General features: G+C 47.7%; 1 protein-coding gene across 1 annotated transcript in view; it reads right to left on the bottom strand.

The window, feature by feature from the left end:
- Window positions 1–18,752, bottom strand: part of TRPC5 (transient receptor potential cation channel subfamily C member 5) — a 222,750-nt gene that overhangs the window by 137,529 nt on the left and 66,469 nt on the right. Inside the window, 1 exon segment of the mRNA XM_060249986.1 lies at window positions 7,469–7,990. Within this exon segment, the coding sequence (XP_060105969.1) occupies window positions 7,469–7,990 (522 nt within the window).

Below are 18,752 nucleotides of genomic sequence, written 5' to 3'. Positions count from 1 at the left end.
GTCGTCGTTGATGTTACGCTGATGTGCTGTTGTGCTATTAATAAATTATTTTTTAAAAAATCAATCAGCACAAGTTAGCATTCACCAACACACCCACATTTCGTTTCAAGCTTAAGAAAAAAATCCCAACACTTCTGATATTTTATTCAGCATTTTTTGCTTCTAAAAACAACTATTCGCTGTCCTCAGTGCGCGGTTTTGCATTTGGATTGGCAACCCTGATAGCAATTGGAGCTACTCTCTCCGCAATCACCTTCCAATTCTTGAGGAAAGCACGAGCAAGATCAGCACAATAAGACTTGCAGCTCCTCAGCAGCTTTCTGATTCAGTGGACCAGAAACTCTTTGGACCTGGTGCTTTATCTCCTTATTGTTACCCATACCCAAGATCTGGACCTCGAACCTTTCGTGCACTCAAGGCCTCTCAGTTTTGCACCAGTCCTTGAGTTCCATCTAGACATGGCAATCAGAATGGTGATGGATGAAAATCTTGGTCCTGGGTGTGGGGGCAAGATGTCAACCAACTAATGGGCAGTCTTCGCAGTGGAGGACAGTAAGCAGTGGGGTGTCGCAGGGCTCAGTACTGGGTCCCATGCTCTTTAACTTGTTCATTAATGATCTGGAGTTGAGAGTAAGCAGTGAAGTGGCAAAGTTTGCAGATAATACTAAATTGTTCAGAGTGGTGAGAACCAGAGAGGATTGTGAGGTACTCCAAAGGGATCTGTTGAGGCTGGGTGAGTGGGCGTCAACGTGGCAGATGAGGTTCAATGTGGCCAAGTGCAAAGTAATGCACATTGGGGCCAAGAATCCCAGCTACAAATACAAGTTGATGGGGTGTGAACTGGAAGAGACTGACCAAGAGAGAGATCTTGGGGTCGTGGTAGAGAACTCACTGAAAATGTCAAGACAGTGTGTGATTGTACCAGGGTTGCCAAGACTTACCTTGGCTGGAGACTTTGGGGGGCATTCGGGGTAGGTGGGGTGGAGATGTTCCATGATGTCCCTGAAGCGATGACGTCACTTGGAGGATATCATCACGCCAGGGACGTTGTGTGAGGACGTTCTGGTATTTGGGCAAACACTATGGTTTTTTTCAACCTCAAAATCACAGAGTTAGCCCAAATACCAGAACATCCACAGCGACATCCCTGTTTGGGGGTGGAGCTCCCTCCACTGGCCAACTGGCTGGCAGTGAGCTGAAGTACCCAAAACTGGGGGTTTCCCTAGCCAGGGGGAATGGCAAACCTACTCTGTACTCTGGAGATCAACTGTCATCAGAACATAAGAACATAAGAGAAGCCATGTTGGATCAGGCCAATGGCCCATCCAGTCCAACACTCTGTGTCACACAGTGGCAAAATTTTTTATACATACACACACACTGTGGCTAATAGCCACTGATGGACCTCTGCTCCATATTTTTACCTAAACCCCTCTTGAAGGTGGCTATGCTTGTGGCCGCCGCCACCTCCTGTGGCAGTGAATTCCACGTGTTAAACACCCTTTGGGTGAAGAAGTACTTCCTTTTATCCGTTTTAACCTGGCTGATCAGCAATTTCATCGAATGCCCACGAGTTCTTGTATTGTGAGAAAGGGAGAAAAGTACTTCTTTCTCTACTTTCTCCATCCCATGCATTCCAGAAGATCTTTAAATCCAACCTGAAGGTTGGCAACCCTATTTCACAAGAACTGAAAAGTTTTCTAGAATCAGTAATCCCAAAGCTGCTACTTGAGTGCTGCTACTGTCACGGGAGTAGGCCTCCTGAATGGGAAACCAACTATTGGGTTTAAGCAGTAAATAATGAGAATCTTGTTTCTGTTTAGGCTTAGAAGAGTGTGTGGGTGGGGGTAACCTGCAGTGCTTACACAAGGAGAGCCTTTCATAAGATTTGGTTCCTGGAACATTTTCTTCCCATCAAGTCCTAGAGGCCAACCAGAATTTTAATCTGCAGCTTAATTGATTAATTTCCCAGAGTGATTGATTAAGCTTGCACCCCTGCTGCTAGCAATACGTACATCGCCATTAAACAAGAATGTGCAACATCCAACAGACCCACACAGCTCATGACTGATGGACTATGCCAGCAACAAGATAGGGTTGCCGGCTCTACGTTGGGAAATTTCTGGAGATTTGGGGGTGGAGCCAGGAGGAAGAGGGTTAGATAGGGGAGGCATGTTAACTGCATTGCCTCTACAGGCAACCATTCAGCCAGCGCTGCGCCACCTGCCTTGGCTACCTATTGAGTACTGGATCCGCTTTACGTGGTCTCAGACCAACATCCCTGAGGGACCGCCTTTCCCCAGATACACCCCAGTGGTCATTACGATCGGCTACGCGACACTTCCTGACCACTCCTGGCCCGAAGGATGTTCGACTTGCCTCAACCAGGTCCAGGGTCTTTTCAGCCCTGCCTGGTGGAACCAGCTCCCTATGGAAATCTGGCCCTACCTGAGCTACTGCCATTTCGTAGGGCCTGCAAGGTGGAGTTATTCCACTGGGCTGTGGCTGAGGCAGTGGGTGTCTTATTCCAGCTTTTATTCCATCCGTTGGCCTCCCTTGTGGTGACACTGTGCCCTACTGCAGTAGTATCCTGCTATTACTACCATCATTTAATCTGGGCCTATAACTGTTTACCCGTATGAACATAAGAACATAAGAGAAGCCATGTTGGATCAGGCCAATGGCCCATCCAGTCCAACACTCTGTGTCACATAAGAGAAGCCATGTTGGGTCAGGCCAGTGGCCCATCCAGTCCAACACTCTGAGTCACAGAAGAACATAAGAGAAGCCATGTTGGATCAGGCCAACGGCCCATCCAGTTCAACACTCTGTATCACACAGTGGCCAATAATTTATATATATATATATATATACACACACACACACATACACACACACTGTGGCTAATAGCCACTGATGGACCTCTGCTCCATATTTTTATCTAACCCCCTCTTGAAGCTGGCAATGCTTGTAGCCGCCCCCACCCCCTGTGGCAGTGAATTCCACATGTTAATCACCCTTTGGGTGAAGAAGTACTTCCTTTTATCCGTTCTAACCCGACTCCTCAGCAATTTCATTGAATGCCCACGAGTTCTTGTATTGTGAGCAAGGGAGAAAAGGACTTCTTTCTCCACCTTCTCCATCCCATGCATCATCTTGTAAACCTCTATGAAGTGCCCTCCCTGCCTCACTCTATTTACTGTCTTATTGATTTACTCTTTAATTTTAATGTAGTGTTTTAACTTTGATCTGTAGGTTTTCTTATTGTTATTATGGTATGTTGCAATCCGCCCTGAGCTTGTTTTCGGGAAACGGCAAAATATAAGCCTACCAAATAAAATAAAAATAAATAAACCTCAGCAGGGTATAAGGCCATACAGTCCACTCTCCAAAGCAGCCATTTTCTCCAGTGGGACGGATCTCTGTAGTATGAAGATCAAATGCAGTAGTGGGAGATCGGGATATGAATAATCTGCACATCCCAGTGCATGTGAAACCTGAAATGCAATCGAACTTGCTTGCTGATGTGGAAAAGCCCTGTGTACCCAAGACTCCAAATGGTACACAGCCTGGGAATGAAGACAGACCTAAAACTGCAAGAACCACTGCGCTCCAAAAAGCTGTATGTTTTTGTCTCTCAAGGTAAGCTTTGGAGTAAAAAACAACAACAACTTTAGGCTCAGTCTGAACAAGAGAAGACCTGTTCTGTTGAGCACCTGTGGGCTAATGCCTATAACATCACTGGCAGACCTTCCCACCCAAATCTCAGAGTAGTTTTGCACGTTTCAAAAAAAAAAAAAATGCTGCTGATATTTTTGCACAGTGAAGCATGAAGCATCTCCTTTCCCTTCCTCCCCCACAACAGACACCCTGTGAGGTAGATGAAGATATTGGATTTATATCCCGTCCTCCACTCCGAAGAGTCTCAGAGCAGCTCACAATCTCCTTTCCCTTCCTCCCCCACAACAGACACCCTGTGAGGTAGATGAAGATATTGGATTTATATCCCGCCCTCCACTCCGAAGAGTCTCAGAGCGGCTCACAATCTCCTTTCCCTTCCTCCCCCACAACAGACACCCTGTGAGGTAGATGAAGATATTGGATTTATATCCCGCCCTCCACTCCGAAGAGTCTCAGAGCGGCTCACAATCTCCTTTCCCTTCCTCCCCCACAACAGACACCCTGTGAGGTAGAGGAAGATATTGGATTTATATCCCGCCCTCCACTCCGGAGAGTCTCAGAGCGGCTCACAATCTCCTTTCCCTTCCTCCCCCATAACAGACACCCTGTGAGGTAGATGAAGATATTGGATTTATATCCCGCCCTCCACTCTGAAGAGTCTCAGAGGGGCTCACAATCTCCTTTACCTTCCTCCCCCACAACAGACACCCTGTGAGGTAGATGAAGACACTGGATTTATATCCCGCCCTCCACTCTGAAGAGTCTCAGAGGGGCTCACAATCTCCTTTACCTTCCTCCCCCACAACAGACACCCTGTGAGGTGGGTGGAGCTGGAGAGGGCTCTCACAGCAGCTGCCCTTTCAAGGATAACCTCTGCCAGAGCTATGGCTGACCCAAGGCCATTCCAGCAGGTGCAAGTGGAGGAGTGGGGAATCCAACCCGGTTCTCCCAGAGAAGAGCCCGCACACTTAACCACTACACCAAACTGGCGTGGGCAGATGAGGCTTTTGCCCAGCAAGGCTGCTGATGGGCCATAATTTGATTTTTTAAAAATGTTGGTCCAGCAGCAGCTACTATCACAGCACAAAGACCTTTACTGTGGGACTGAAGGTAACCTGCGGTAGCCCTTTCGTAGCTATGCCCACCATGCTGTGTCAGAATTTGAAAGGCGCAGGCAGGCTCAAAAATATTCGGGATCTCTGACCTAGACCGCTGCCTTCGGTGACAGCTTCCCCGGGACAAGGACTTCCCCCTTCATGGATGGCCCGTCCTTCCCCCCTTCTGCCAGGACTCATGCTCACAGTCCCACATTCAAAGAGATCTCCATGCCACCAGCCCCCAAAGACCAGCAGTCATATGCAGTGTTTGTTTTGAGCAGGATCACACAGGAACACAGTTCTGGCAGGCCTGGTGCCAGGTAGGCTTCCCAACCCTCCCGCCCTGGCGGGGGACCCCAGGATTTCCACCCTCTTCCCCCGCTCCCCCAAAAAACGGAAGCAGGGGGAGGGGGTGGAAACGGCGCCGGGGAGCATGGCGAGCCGCCGCATCCTGGAGCCGGCGAGGCCGCCGCGCCGCTGCTGCCCCCTCTCCTCCCACCGCAGCTGCTCCTCCGAGATTAGCCCAGGCTGAGCCCATCTCAGAGGAGCAGCCAAGAGGCGGCAGCAGCGCAGGGGAGGGCGAGGCAGGCCAGGAGCATGGCGAGCCGCGAATTCGGGCCCTTCTAGGACCTGGACTCGCGGCTCGCCACGTCCCCGGCCCGCCTCCACCCCCCCCTCCGCTTCCACCCCAGAAGCGGAGCGGGCAAGGCGGCAGCGGCGGCCTCTTCTCCGCTCGCCGTGGCTGCTCCTCCAAGATGGGCTCAGATGAGCCCATCTTGGAGGAGCAGCCATGGCGAGCGGAGAAGAGGCCGCCGCGCCGCTGCCGCCTTGCCCGCTCCGCTTCTGGGGTGGAAGCGGAGGGGGGGGTGGAGGTGGGCCGGGGACGTGGAGGCGGGCCGGGGACGTGGAGGCAGGCCGGGGCTCGTCGTTTACCCTCCTCCCCCCTAGCTCCACCCCAGTGTCTCCTGGCTCCACCCCCAAAGTCTCCTGGCTCCACCCCCAAAGTCTCCTGGCTCCACCCCCAAAGTCCCCAGATATTTCTGGGGATGGACTTAGGAACCCTAGTGCCAGGGGGTGTGGCCTAATATGCAAATGAGTTCCTGCTGGGCTTCATCTACAAAAAAAGCCCTGGATACATAGACTCCCTGCTACCCCGCCGCTTGGGTGGGAAACGGATTCCGTCTCAATAAGCGAAGGCGGCCTGCTGAAGAGCCACACTCAATCGGGGGATTGAGCTTGGTTGGCTGTCAAAATGAAAGGCTCCTGCATCTTGATGACAAACTCCAGTCTGCAGAGAAGGAGATTATTCAGCCATCAGAGTCCCATCAGCACTGAAGGTTCCTTATAAAACGAAATGTGCCACAAATGCCTTCCATTTTGCAAGCTCCATCCATCACGGGGGCGAGAGATGAGTGGCCCCCAGCACTAGGCCGGCAGTCCTCCTTGGCAGCTCAGTTAAATCAAAGCCGCGCAGCTGGCAGCTGTATTTCCACCCTGTTTTGACTGTGACGGCTCCAAGCACCCAACATTTCAATTTGGCCAGGTTGCCAGCCTCCTGGTGGGGTCTGGAGTTCTCACAGAATTACAACTGCTCTTCAGACTAGAGAGGTCAGTTCCCTCGGAGGAAATGGCAGCTTCAAAGAGTGACCTCTATGGAATCACTTCCCCACTGAGCTGCTCTTTCCTCCTTCCCTCCCTCCCCTTCACCTTCTCCAGGCTCCACCTCCAAACTTCCAGGAATTTCCCCAAGCCAGAGGTGGCAACCCTACTATTTGGAATTGGTGGCAAATAAATCTGAGCAGAATCACCCATTCTCTCTTGGTACGCAAGCTGATTCCTACAATCTTCTTGTGTATCGTAACCAACATAGAATTATGCAAATCAAAGGGTGTGGTTATGCAAATAGGGGAAGGCATGGCTTTTTTCACTGGCTCCCATTCGGCTATATAAAAATAAAAACAAGCGTACCACAATTGGGAAGAGGAAAACCCATTTTGTTCTATTCCATGCTCCAGATGCTGGGGTCACCGGGGGCAAGAGACAGGTTTCACCTCCACCCCAGAGGTATCCCTTAATGAACCTCATCACTTTCCCTTGAATACCATAATGTCCGCCATTCAGTCCTGTGAGGAAAAGTGCCCCATTTGTAGACACAGGTGCACTGAGGTTGAAAGCTGCCCTCTACATCTCATACTGGTCAATGGGGAGGGCAATACTAAAGGAGAGTGCATGATGTATTCACACCTCCCAGGGATCCTTGCAGCAGATGGACATAGTCACACACCACCTATAATGAGCATTTGACTGGTATTAAAATAAAACTGGGTGGTGTACCCACATACTCACACATGCATATTTACACCCATTATGGAATGGATTGAGAGCATGGGTTGGACCCCAATATATATATTTGCTCACAGAAGACATCCCTCCATGAGAAGACTTCTACTCAAGGAAGTCCATCCCTACATTACAGAAGACATCCCTCCATGAGAATATTTTTACTCAAGGAAATCCATCCCTATGTCACAGAAGACACCCCTCCATGAGAAAAAGACTTCTGCTCAAGGAAGTCATAATCTCTAGATCTCCAGCACTCTGCTTCTGGTAATACACTCTAGCAAAGACATTTCTATCACTTCTGTCTAACCCTCAATTCCACCCCCCCCCCCAAAAAAAGCAGCCCTTACCTCTTTCTGGTGATACTTTATTGCTACCTTTAGCTTTGCCAAATCATGACATTTTTGGGGGTCCAGCTCCTCGCTCTGATCATCCCTGTGGTTCAGAATGATCTCCAACTCCCTGGAGCTTCGGGCCTGATCCAGAAGGTCCTTAGCGAAGCGCTTGCACTGCTGCGAAAGCTCCTCGTACTCCGCCTTGAACTCGTTCTCCACCTTGCTGAGCTCCTTCAGTTCCCAGCCCAGCCGGAAGGCTGTCAGGATAGGGTCTTCGCTAGATAAGGCAATCAAGGATGGGCTGGCCAAAGCTTTGTAAATGTTCAGCCTCGACCTGGAATGCCTCAGGCTGTCCACCTCAGAACTGGAGACGCATTCCACACAGTTGCATCTGATCTGGTGCGGGCGCGGGATTGTGACCCGTCTTTGGACTAGCAGCTTGATGATTTCGTAGTTGTTGGTGTGAGCCGCCAGCATGATAGGGGTGATGTCGGGGGTGAATTCTGAAAACTGAGTGTCCATCATCAGAGTGGGGACCTACACAAAAAGTCAACCAGTCAGTAAAGATTTTTATTGCACAAGCTGTGAACCACAGCAGATCACTGTCTATCCTGTCGACACCAATTAAAAGACAACTGCTCAGAGCATACTCTACAGTCACTTTAGACAAGACTTCACCTTTGAAAAGCATGAGAAAAACTGTTATGACTCCCATAGTCATCATATGTTCCTCAGAGAGCACTGAGATCTAGTTCTCAAAACCTTTTAAAAATCGCTGGACTAAGGGAGGCTAGATTGAAATCAACGAGGGAGCAAGCCTTCTCAACAATGGCTCCCCAATGGTGGAATCAACTACCAGAGGAGGTGCGAGCCCTGCGAGAGCTAAACCAGTTTCGCAGGGCTTGCAAAACCGCCCTCTTTCAGCTCGCTTTTGGATGAAGCCCGAGATGTGACAGCAAGCCATTCTATACACACTCTGAATGTAGCACTTTAAATGATAAATCAGAATGGTTTTCTCTTGTATCTAAGTTCTAGTTTAATTTATGAATGTAACTTAATTTATTTAACTGTTTATAGTAACTGTTTATAGTAATGATTGTATTTTATTGTATTTTATTGTACCATGGTACTTACCATGCCTGTTAGCCGCCCTGAGCCTGCCTTTGGCGGGCGAGGGCGGGATACAAAAATAAAAATTATTATTATTATTATTATTATTATTATTATTATTATTATTATTATTATTATTATTATTATTATTATTATTATTATTATTATTAATGCCAGCAGGGTGGAGAACTTAAAACGGGGCAGAGCTGAGTTCAAGCTCTTCCCTGTCCAGCAATGGAGCTCTTACTACAGTGCATGGCTCCAATGGTACAAGGTCACTTCTGGTGCAAGCACGGAAGTGTTGTCTTCACATTGAGGTGACATTCTAGGATTCCATTGAAACTTTATGGTGAAACTACAGAGTTTCAGCAGAATCCTACAGCATTGTTTTGGCTCAATAACATCCCTTCCACATTTGTGGTGGAAGTGATGTTGTGCCATTGGAGTGATGCCAGCTTTCATTCCTCACTTGGCTGACAACTCTATGCTGGATTACTTGGGTCAGAGATTACCTCTTGGCCTACTCCATAGGAATGTTGGGAGGGTAAAAGTGGGGGAGTCATGTACTCTCTCTTGAGCACTTTGGAGAAAGGTTGGGATAAAAATATACAGCGGCAGTAAGTAGTCTATTTATTGTGCACATAAAAGGAACAATTTGAATCCCTCCAATGTTGATATGAGTTGGCTTAGTCTCACGGGGTAGACAATGCTCCCTCTAAACTGCAGAGTCTTTTGAGCAAAAATTCTACTTTGTGAGCTACTTCATGAGCTACTGTGAGCCAGTGCAATAAATTCGTGTGCTCTGGGGCCATCCTTCCTGGGCTAAGACAAAAATGTGTGAGCCAGAGGCTAAGGAACTGTAAGCTATCTCACAATAACTCAGCTTAGAGGGAACACTGTGCTTAGTCAGTACAGTCTGTTGGCCAGAAGTATCAATGATATGAGCTCCTTTGTTCTGAAACTAGTTGTTCCCACCTTTGTACCTTCTTGTTAATAAATTAACCTGCTGTATGAACCTGAGAGTACTGCCTTACAACCAAAAAGAGCAATAAATGGTGTCAGAAGTGGTCCTCTTCTCCTTTGCGTCTCCAGCAATGTATAGAAAGATGCCAGATTATACCCTTTGGTCAATAATGGAGCATTTCAAGCTTCCATCAGATTTATCTTCTGTGCAGAATTTAGGGGAGAACTGATGACGGAAACCAAAACCGAAGCTATACCTAGTGGTCACAAAGGCTGAAGAAGAGTCAGAGGACTATAAAATTGAGCCAGAGCGAGAAGCCTAATCCTGACATACAAGTAAAAGGAATATTTCATAGTTAAAAGTTCTTACATAGTTTGGTAATAAAGCACCTAAAACTTCTAGGTATTGAATAATAAAAATTACTTAGATGAGAAGTAATATTGGAACCACTTTGCCTTTCCCCCCGAACTATACTGAGAACACAGCTGACGGGAAGAGCAGTCATTTGTTTTGCATTCTGCTGAGCTGTATAATATTATCTCAGAATGAAATAACAGCAGTATTATTCAGCAGAGCGGAAAGTCAGGCATTGAGCTTCCATTTGGTTAGAGAGAGCAGGGGCTTTTCCTCTGAAATCAGCATAATTATGTCGCAGTGGTTTCTTAGAGCCAGCAGCTTCTGCATTCCAAGGTGGAGAATGGGGTTGAAAAAGGAATAGGAAAGAGTTGGACCAACTTGCTAAGAAGAAGAAGATGAAGATATTGGATTTATATCCCGCCCTCCACTCCGAAGAGTCTCAGAGTGGCTCACAATCTCCTTTACCTTCCTCCCCCACAACAGACACCCTGTGAGGTAGATGAAGATATTGGATTTATATCCCGCCCTCCACTCCGAAGAGTCTCAGAGCGGCTCACAATCTCCTTTACCATCCTCCCCCACAACAGACACCCTGTGAGGTGGGTGGGGCTGGAGAGGGCTCTCCCAGCAGCTGCCCTTTCAAGGACAGAGTCTCAGAGTGGCCTACAATCTCCTTTCCCTTCCTCCCTCACAACAGACACCATGTGAGGTGGGTGGGGCTGAGAGGGCTCTCACAGAAGCTGCCTTTCAAGGACAACCTCTGCCAGAGCTATGGCTGACCCAAGGCCATTCCAGCAGGTGCAAGTGGAGGAGTGAGGAATCAAACCCGGTTCTCCCAGAGAAGAGTCCTCACACTTAACCACTATACCAAACTGGCTCTCCGGCTAAGTAAGACACATGTCCTCATGGACCAAGAGACACCTGAAAACGGCTGTCCTTTTCAGCAGACATTTGCACACATGCTGTATAATGAACTTTCCACCTCTAACACACTTTGCAACGTTACTGTGTGAAACTGTAAAATCCACTCACAAACGATTGCTAAAGTGCACTGGACGTGGATTGAAAGTGCATTTTTCACCCAACCTTTCTCTGAAAAACTCAGGGCAAGGCTCACGGTTTCTCCCCTTCCTGTTTTAGTCTCATGACAACTCTGTGAAGCAGGTTAACTGGGCCAAGATGAAGCACTCCCCCTTCCTTCCCCCTCAATAAAGACCCAGCAGTATTTATATGAGAAGTCCATCACTGAGCACCCTTAACCCACGTGGCAACCAACCTGATCACCCCTTTCAGGGCCCTCAACCTGCCTTTGGAAGCTTCCTCCATTTGTCACCAGCTTTCTATGGTCCCAAAGAGATTCTCACAGCACTCTGCGCCTCTTTACAGTCGGGCTGGCTACAGTCGGGCTGGCTACACCAAACCGGAGAGCCGGTTTGATATAGTGGTTAAATGTGCGGACTCTTATCTGGGAGAATCGGGTTTGATTCCCCACTCCTCCACTTGCACCTGCTGGAATGGCCTTGGGTCAGCCAGAGCTCTGGCAGAGGTTGTCCTTGAAAGGGCAGTTGCTGTGAGAGCCCTCTCAGCCCCACCCACCTCACAGGGTGTCTGTTGAGGGGGAGGAAGGGAGATCAGTTCCCTGGAAGAAAATGGCAGTGTGGAGGGTGGACTCTATGGCATTTCCCAGCCTGGAGTCGGCAATATTAGAGCCAGGGGTGAGGGCACGGCTTGTCTTTGCTGCTTTGACTTCTCTTTGGAGAGGGCTTAGAACACACTTATTGAGTGTTATTCTTTGCATTCCTTTGATAACTATTAAAAAAGCTGGCCAATTTGTAATGTTTGTTTCTTCAGACTTCCCAATGTGGTGCTACAGGAGACTGAGGTGTGCAACAAAAACAGATTTTACTGAACACTGCAAGTCTTGAAAGAACAGGACCTCAAGGAAATGCTGCCCTATGGCTCAATTTTCCTCCTGCATTCCCAAGGATTTCCCCCTCCATACATCATCTCCATACATTCTGTCACTAGGAGGTGCTGTTTGCAGCTTGCCACTGGCCTCTTGTGACTAGAAGGGCAGATGAGCTATGCTGTAAATGAAGCAAAAGACCCAACGTGAAGCGGTTCCATTCAGAGAAGATTCACATTTGAAAAGTGCATTTTTAAAGCCCCCACCCCCCCTGCCCCAAATCCAGATAGTCAGAACAGAAAATGATAGCCATTCATACTGACTGAGTAAACTCACCCTTCATAATGTGGCATCACACTTAGTAGCACTGCATTTTGGATACTGGGAATTTTAAAACAGCAAAACAGCTGGGCAAAAGTGGCACTACTTTTGTTGTTGTTCTTTTGAGGTAAACGTTGGGCTGTCCTTCAGAAAAGGGATTGGTTGTTCCAACTCCTTCGGTTTAACAAGAGGAAAATGAAACGGAAATGTGATGCAAACAGCCTGTGAGACGCCAACGTGACAATTGCATGCAATGAGCTTATTGCCGCACCACTTGAGTAGCGAGAAGAATAAAGCTCAACACACCGTGTACCCTGCTGTGGCTTGTGAGGTACATCTGTTCTCCAGCACACTGAAATATGAGCAGGCAAAAGCATTTCCACTCACTGCCATTTGTAACCAGGTCATTTTGGTTTGCTGTTATCTTACAAAATAGAGGCAGCTCCTGGGACTTGGTGTGACCTCTCTGCTCAGAATGAGAGTTACTACAGGTGAATGCCACACACCTTTGCCTCATGATGGCTAACTTCAAGAAAGGTCTGTCAAAACAGGGGGTTGTCAAGGGCAGGCTGGACAGCTCCCAGAATTACAACTGACCTCTAGACTCACTTCAAAATGATGTGGATGGAACAGAGATGTGGATGCAGAAGAGAATGACCAAGATGATTAGGGGTGAAATGACCCAGATGGAGTGCCGCCTGTCACTGCCATCACTCTGGAGTTAGGGTCCCTTGGGAAGGCTCAGAGGACCCTCCCAAGCCCTTCAGATTTCCCTTGCTTTGGCCAAGAAAACAGGCACGATAGACCAGGCAGAATAACAAAGAACAACAAAAAGGTTTATTTTACACAGGAAAATCCATAAAGGGGAAGCGAACAGATAAGGTGCTTTAGTAACGTAGTGAAGGAAAATAAACATAAAGTCCCTAATGCGACTAGACTTCACTGTTCCTAGTCTGTCAGGCCCCAGGCCTTGGCCTGCTCCCTCTCTCCCTCAGAGTGAGGCTCTTCCTCCTAACAGCAGCTGTCCTATCTGCTTGACCGCTCAGGAGGAAAGACAAGCATTTGTCTCCTGAGAGAGCTTTTAAACAATTCCCCTCAGAGCCTACTTGGACGCCGAGGGGCTGAAACCAGCGCCAAGCATTCTGGGGATTGTAGGCTGTCTTTCCCTACTGCTACATAGGAGAGCCAGTTTGGTGTAGTGGTTAAGTGCGTGGACTCTTATCTGGGAGAACCGGGTTTGATTCCCCACTGCTCCACTTGCACCTGCTAGCATGGTCTTGGGTCAGCCAGAGCTCTGGCAGAGGTTGTCCTTGAAAGGGCAGCTGTTGTGAGAGCCCTCTCCAGCCCCACCCACCTCACAGGGTGTTTGTTGTGGGGGAGGAAGGGAAAGGAGATTGTGAGCCGCTCTGAGACTCTTTGGAGTGGAGGGCGGGATATAAATCCAATATCTTCTTCTTCTTCTACATAGGCCTCCCAGGCTCCCAAGGCCTCTGTCTCACAGCACAGATCATGACCAGGGGCCTGGAGACAAAGCCCTGCAAGGAAAGGCGGAGGAACTTGGGAATGTTCACGATGGGCAAGAGGAGTTGGGGAGGGGGGTATGATTAGTCTCTAAAAGTATTTGAAAGGCCATCACATAAAGCACAAGAAGTTGTTCTTGTTGGTGGCAAAGGAAAGGACTCACAATAATGGGTTTAAATTATGGGCAGCAAAATACTGGCTGGATATTAGGAATTTTTTAGAAGTAAGAGTTAGGGTTGCCAAGTCCAATTCAAGAAATATCTGGGGACTTTGGGGGTGGGGCCAGGAGACATGGGGTGGAGTCATGAGCAAGGTTGGAACATTTGGCCATCACATTGAAAGGGACTGCACACCTTTTCAATGCCTTCCCTCCATCAGAAATAATGACGGATAGGGGCACCTTCTTTGGGGGCTTATAGAATTGGCCCCCCAGGTCCAATCCTTTTGAAACTTGGAGGGTGTTTTGAGGAAATGCATCAGATGCTATGCCGCAAATCTGGTGCCTCTACCTCAAAGAACATCCCCCACCCCCAGAGCTCCAGATACCTGTGGATCAATTCCCCATTATTCCCTATGGGAATCGTTCTCCATAGGGAATAATAAGAGTGCCCAGTAGACATTTCCCTCCCCACCCCACTTTCTAAAGATTTCTAAAGTGAGGGGAGGGCCTCCAAACCGTGGAATCCCCTGCCCCCTCCTTCTCCCTCTCTCTCTCTCACACACACTTACTGGGTCTGGTTCCTCCACAACTTTACTTGCTCTGAAAATGAAAGCAAAACAAATGGAGGGTCTGTGCTTTGATGAAACTGCTGCTGACTCTTCCCTATGAAGCACTTCCTGTTTCCTGCTCAACTTTAAAGGCACACATTTTCAAAACGGACCTGTTTGCAGGTTTCTAAACCTGCAGGAGCTTTAGAGGTACATGGTGACTGTGGGGGCGGGGCTTCCCCCCACCGGCCAGCTGGCTGGGGGTGGGGGGAAGCCTGTAAAACCGGGGGATCCCGCTGGGACCTGGGGATTGGGAAGCCTAGTAAAGTAGTTCAGCAGTGCAAGCAGATCCCTATGAGGTGTTGAGCTCCCTCTCCCTAGCAATCTTTAAGCAGTGGCTGAATGAATACTTGTCAGGGGTGTGCTAGGCTGATCCTGCAGTGAGCAGAGGGTTGGACTAGGTGACCTCTATGGTTCATTCCAAGTATGATTTGACAATTCTGTGACTACAGAGATCACCCCAATACTCTAATCAATCGGTCTCATGATTTGGCTATTAAATAAGCAGATGTAAAAATGAACCTGTAGAATAAGCAACATAGAAGATATTGGATTTGGATTTATATCCCGCCCTATACTCTGAATCTCAGCCTCAGAGCGGTCTCAATCTCCTTTACCTCCCCCCCCCCCCCAAAAAAAAGATACCCTGTGAGGTAGGTCCAGCAGTGGCTATTAGCCACAGTATATTATTGGAACTGTCTGGGGCAGTGATGCTCTGTATTCTTGGTGCTTAAAAACATAAAAGAACATAAGAGAAGCCATGTTGGATCAGGCCAATGGCCCATCCGGTCCAACACTCTGTGTCACACAGTGGCCAAAAATATATTATACTGTGGCTAATAGCCACTGATGGACCTCTGCTCCACATTTTTATCTAACCCCCTCTTGAAGCTGGCTATGCTTGTAGCCACCACCACCTCCTGTGGCAGTGAATTCCACATGTTAATCACCCTTTGGGTGAAGGAGTACTTCCTTCTATCCATTTTAACCTGTCTGCTCAGCAATTTCATTGAATGCCCACGAGTTCTTGTATTGTGAGAAACGGAGAAAAGGACTTCTTTCTCTACTTTCTCCATCCCATGCATAATCTTGTAAACCTCTATCATGTCACCCCGCAGTCGACGTTTCTCCAAGCTAAAGAGCCCCAAGCGTTTTAACCTTTCTTCACAGGGAAAGTGTTCCAAACCTTTAATCATTCTAGTTGCCCTTTTCTGCACTTTTTCCAATGCACTTTTTCCAATGCTTGGGGTGGGGTGGGGGGGCAAAGTGGAAGGGCTTCTAGACCCACTTGTGAACCATCTGATGGCACTTGGGGAGGTTTTTTGGCCACAGAGTGTTGGACTGGATGGGCCATTGGCCTGATCCAACATGGTTTCTCTTATGTTCTTATGTTCCCTTCATATTCTGCACACACACACACCCTCCATCCCCAAATCTCCAGAGATTTCCCAACCCAGAGCTGGCATACCTAGTCAAAAGATCACCCTGGCACCACAGTGTTAGAATTGAGATTAAGGTTGTATGAAACCTAATCCATTATTTTTGTAGAGTTTTCAAGAACTCTGCCTCAGGCTTTGAGGTAGCCATGGAAACTCTGGGGACTACAGGGCCCCCAAGAGTGACTGCTGGTGTGAGGGGTGGGGGGGAGGCTCAAGACAGCCAGAACATGATGTACGTTGTTTATTCTACAGGTCCATTTTTACATCTGATTATTTAATAGACAAATCATGAGACCATGCGGTTAGAGTGTTGGGGTGAGGAAATTCCTGAAGATTTGGAGGTGGAGCCTAGAGAGGCAGCTCAGCAGGGATGTGATGCCAGAGAGTCCACCCTTGGAAGCGGCCATTTTCTCCAGAGACGCATCATGGAGCCCAATGGGCAAACGTGGGCCAGTAACACACGACTCTCAGGCTAACCTACCTCCCAGAGTTGTTTTGAGGATAAACCAGAGGAGCGGAGAATGGTGTGAGCCATTTTGAGTCCCCGCTGGGGAGGTGGTGGAGCACAAATGAAGGAAATAAATCAATGAAGACACAAACCGTTAATGTTCACTATTGTTGAAATGTTTACCACGATCACAATGTTTGAAAAAATCAATCTAAGAACTTGTAGGTTATTTTAAATATAGAACACAATACGATTCAATACAAAAGCAACAGAGAATCAGATGCAAAATCACGCAAAATGAAAAGAAGAAGAGGAGGAAGAAGAAGAAGAAGAAGAAGATATTGGATTTATATCCCGCCCTCCACTCCGAAGAGTCTCAGAGCGGCTCACAATCTCCTTTACCTTCCTCCCCAACAACAGGCACTCTGTGAGGTGGGTGGGGCTGGAGAGGGCTCTCACAGCAGCTGCCCTTTCAAGGACAACCTCTGCCAGAGCTATGGCTGACCCAAGGCCATGCTAGCAGGTGCAAGTGGAGGAGTGGGGAATCAAACCCGGTTCTCCCAGATAAGAGTCCGCACACTTAACCACTACACCAAACTGGCTCTCCACCCAAAAGCTGTTCAATAGAGATAGAATTATCAGCATATCCTAAAAAATTTCTTAGCAAAAGTTAAAACTAACGAAAACAGTGAATTACTCTTTGTCTTGCCGTATTTTGTATTCGACCATGTAATGAACCATTTCCAATACCATATGGAAGTTTATGCCTGGATATATGACAACTTTGATTATTATTGCCTCTGGGTTGCCAACTCTGGGTTGGAAAATTGCTGGAGATTTGGAGGTGGAACGTGGGGAGGTATCTCAGTGGGGCACAAGGCCATACAGTCCACCCTCCGAAGCAACCTTTTGCTCCTTTGGAAGTGTTTTCTGTAGTCTGGGAGAATTCCAGGGCTCAGCTGGAGGTTGGTAACCCTAATTGCAATCTTCTACATATTCCCATTCAACTTAAATTTGCAGATGATACGAAACTGGGAGGGGTTGCAAACACAGAAGAAGACAGAAACAGGATCCAGGATGACCTTGACAGGCTGGAAAACTGGGCTAAAATCAATAAAATGAATGTTAACAGGGATAAATGTAAAGTTCTGCATTTAGGTAGGAAAAATCCAATGCATAGTTATAGGATGGGGGAGACTTGTCTCGGCAGTAGTCTGTGCGAAAAGGATCTAGGGGTCTTAGTGGATCATACGCTGAACATGAGTCAACAGTGTGATGCGGTGGCTAAAAAGGCAAATGCAATTTTTGGGCTGGTACAGCACAGACATTGTCTGCAGTTTTTGATGCAATAATTCATAGCAAGAGGTGACATTTATCAGAGACTGCAAAACAAAATATTGCAAGCGTGCTAATATTTTAAGCATGTTTTATTTTAAGTAAAAAAATATTTAATTGTGTGTCTGTGCCCTTTAGAAAGTTTATACGTCCACTACCTGGCATTACATTTTATGATACACATGGCCCAGCCCGACAAGGTTTCATTTATGTCAAATCCGGCCCTCGTGACAAATTTGACACCCCTGCTTTACAATATCGACCTGAAAGTTCCTTAAGAAGAAGCCCCACTTCGTTATTAAACAGCCGCATCAGAAAATTGTCAACTGCAACAGTTGTCGATTTATCCTGATAAGCTGAGGACAGGCTGTAGGTCAAGCTAGTGCAACACTTCTGGCATATGAGGTGACCTCACATCACCCCTTGACAGTCTGCAGATTCCACTTTCAGTCAGTGACCCTCCCTCCCACCTCTGATGCTGACATAAAGAGAGATCCTTGCCTGATAATGCAACATCTGATCTGACAAACTGACAGGTGGCGCAATTGCTGACGATCCGTCCTTCACACAGCATCATCCATTCTGGCCAAACTCCTGTTCAGAGGACCACTTTTTTCCAATTTAGATTTCCGGAGCAGAGACGGAGGAAGACCTTCTTTTCACTCCAAGATCTGCACCATCCAAGGTTGTTTGCAGTGAGTGACATGAATTACAAATTATTTCCCATTCGCCTTATCTCCCAACACAACAGGCCGTTAAGTGGAAAACCTCCAGAAAGCTCCGTACTCCAATTGCAATGAAGAAGGCCTACGCGTCTCCTCAAAGGCACTGGCAGTTTGGCATGCAAAGTATTATTGTCCCTATCCGAATGTTTATTACTGGGTTGTAGCCGTCCTGCAACAGTGCTTAGGTTATGCTTCCCCCCACCCCCAATTCTTGCCCCGCAATTGATCGATTGAGTACATTTTTATAGTAACACACGGCAACCCACGTGGTTCTCTCCCCTCGTTCATTTTATCCTAATAACAATGGTAGAATTGTCCAAAGGAGAGCTACTACTGGCCCAAGATGATCACTGAGTTTCCTTCATGGTAGAGTAAGGTTTAGAACTCAGATCTTTCAGATCATAG

This window comes from Heteronotia binoei, chromosome 11 (genome assembly GCF_032191835.1).
Source record: "Heteronotia binoei isolate CCM8104 ecotype False Entrance Well chromosome 11, APGP_CSIRO_Hbin_v1, whole genome shotgun sequence".
Lineage (NCBI taxonomy): Eukaryota > Metazoa > Chordata > Lepidosauria > Squamata > Gekkonidae > Heteronotia > Heteronotia binoei.
The sequence above is the reverse complement of the archived record's forward strand: the minus strand, read 5'-3'. Positions and strand labels throughout refer to the sequence as shown.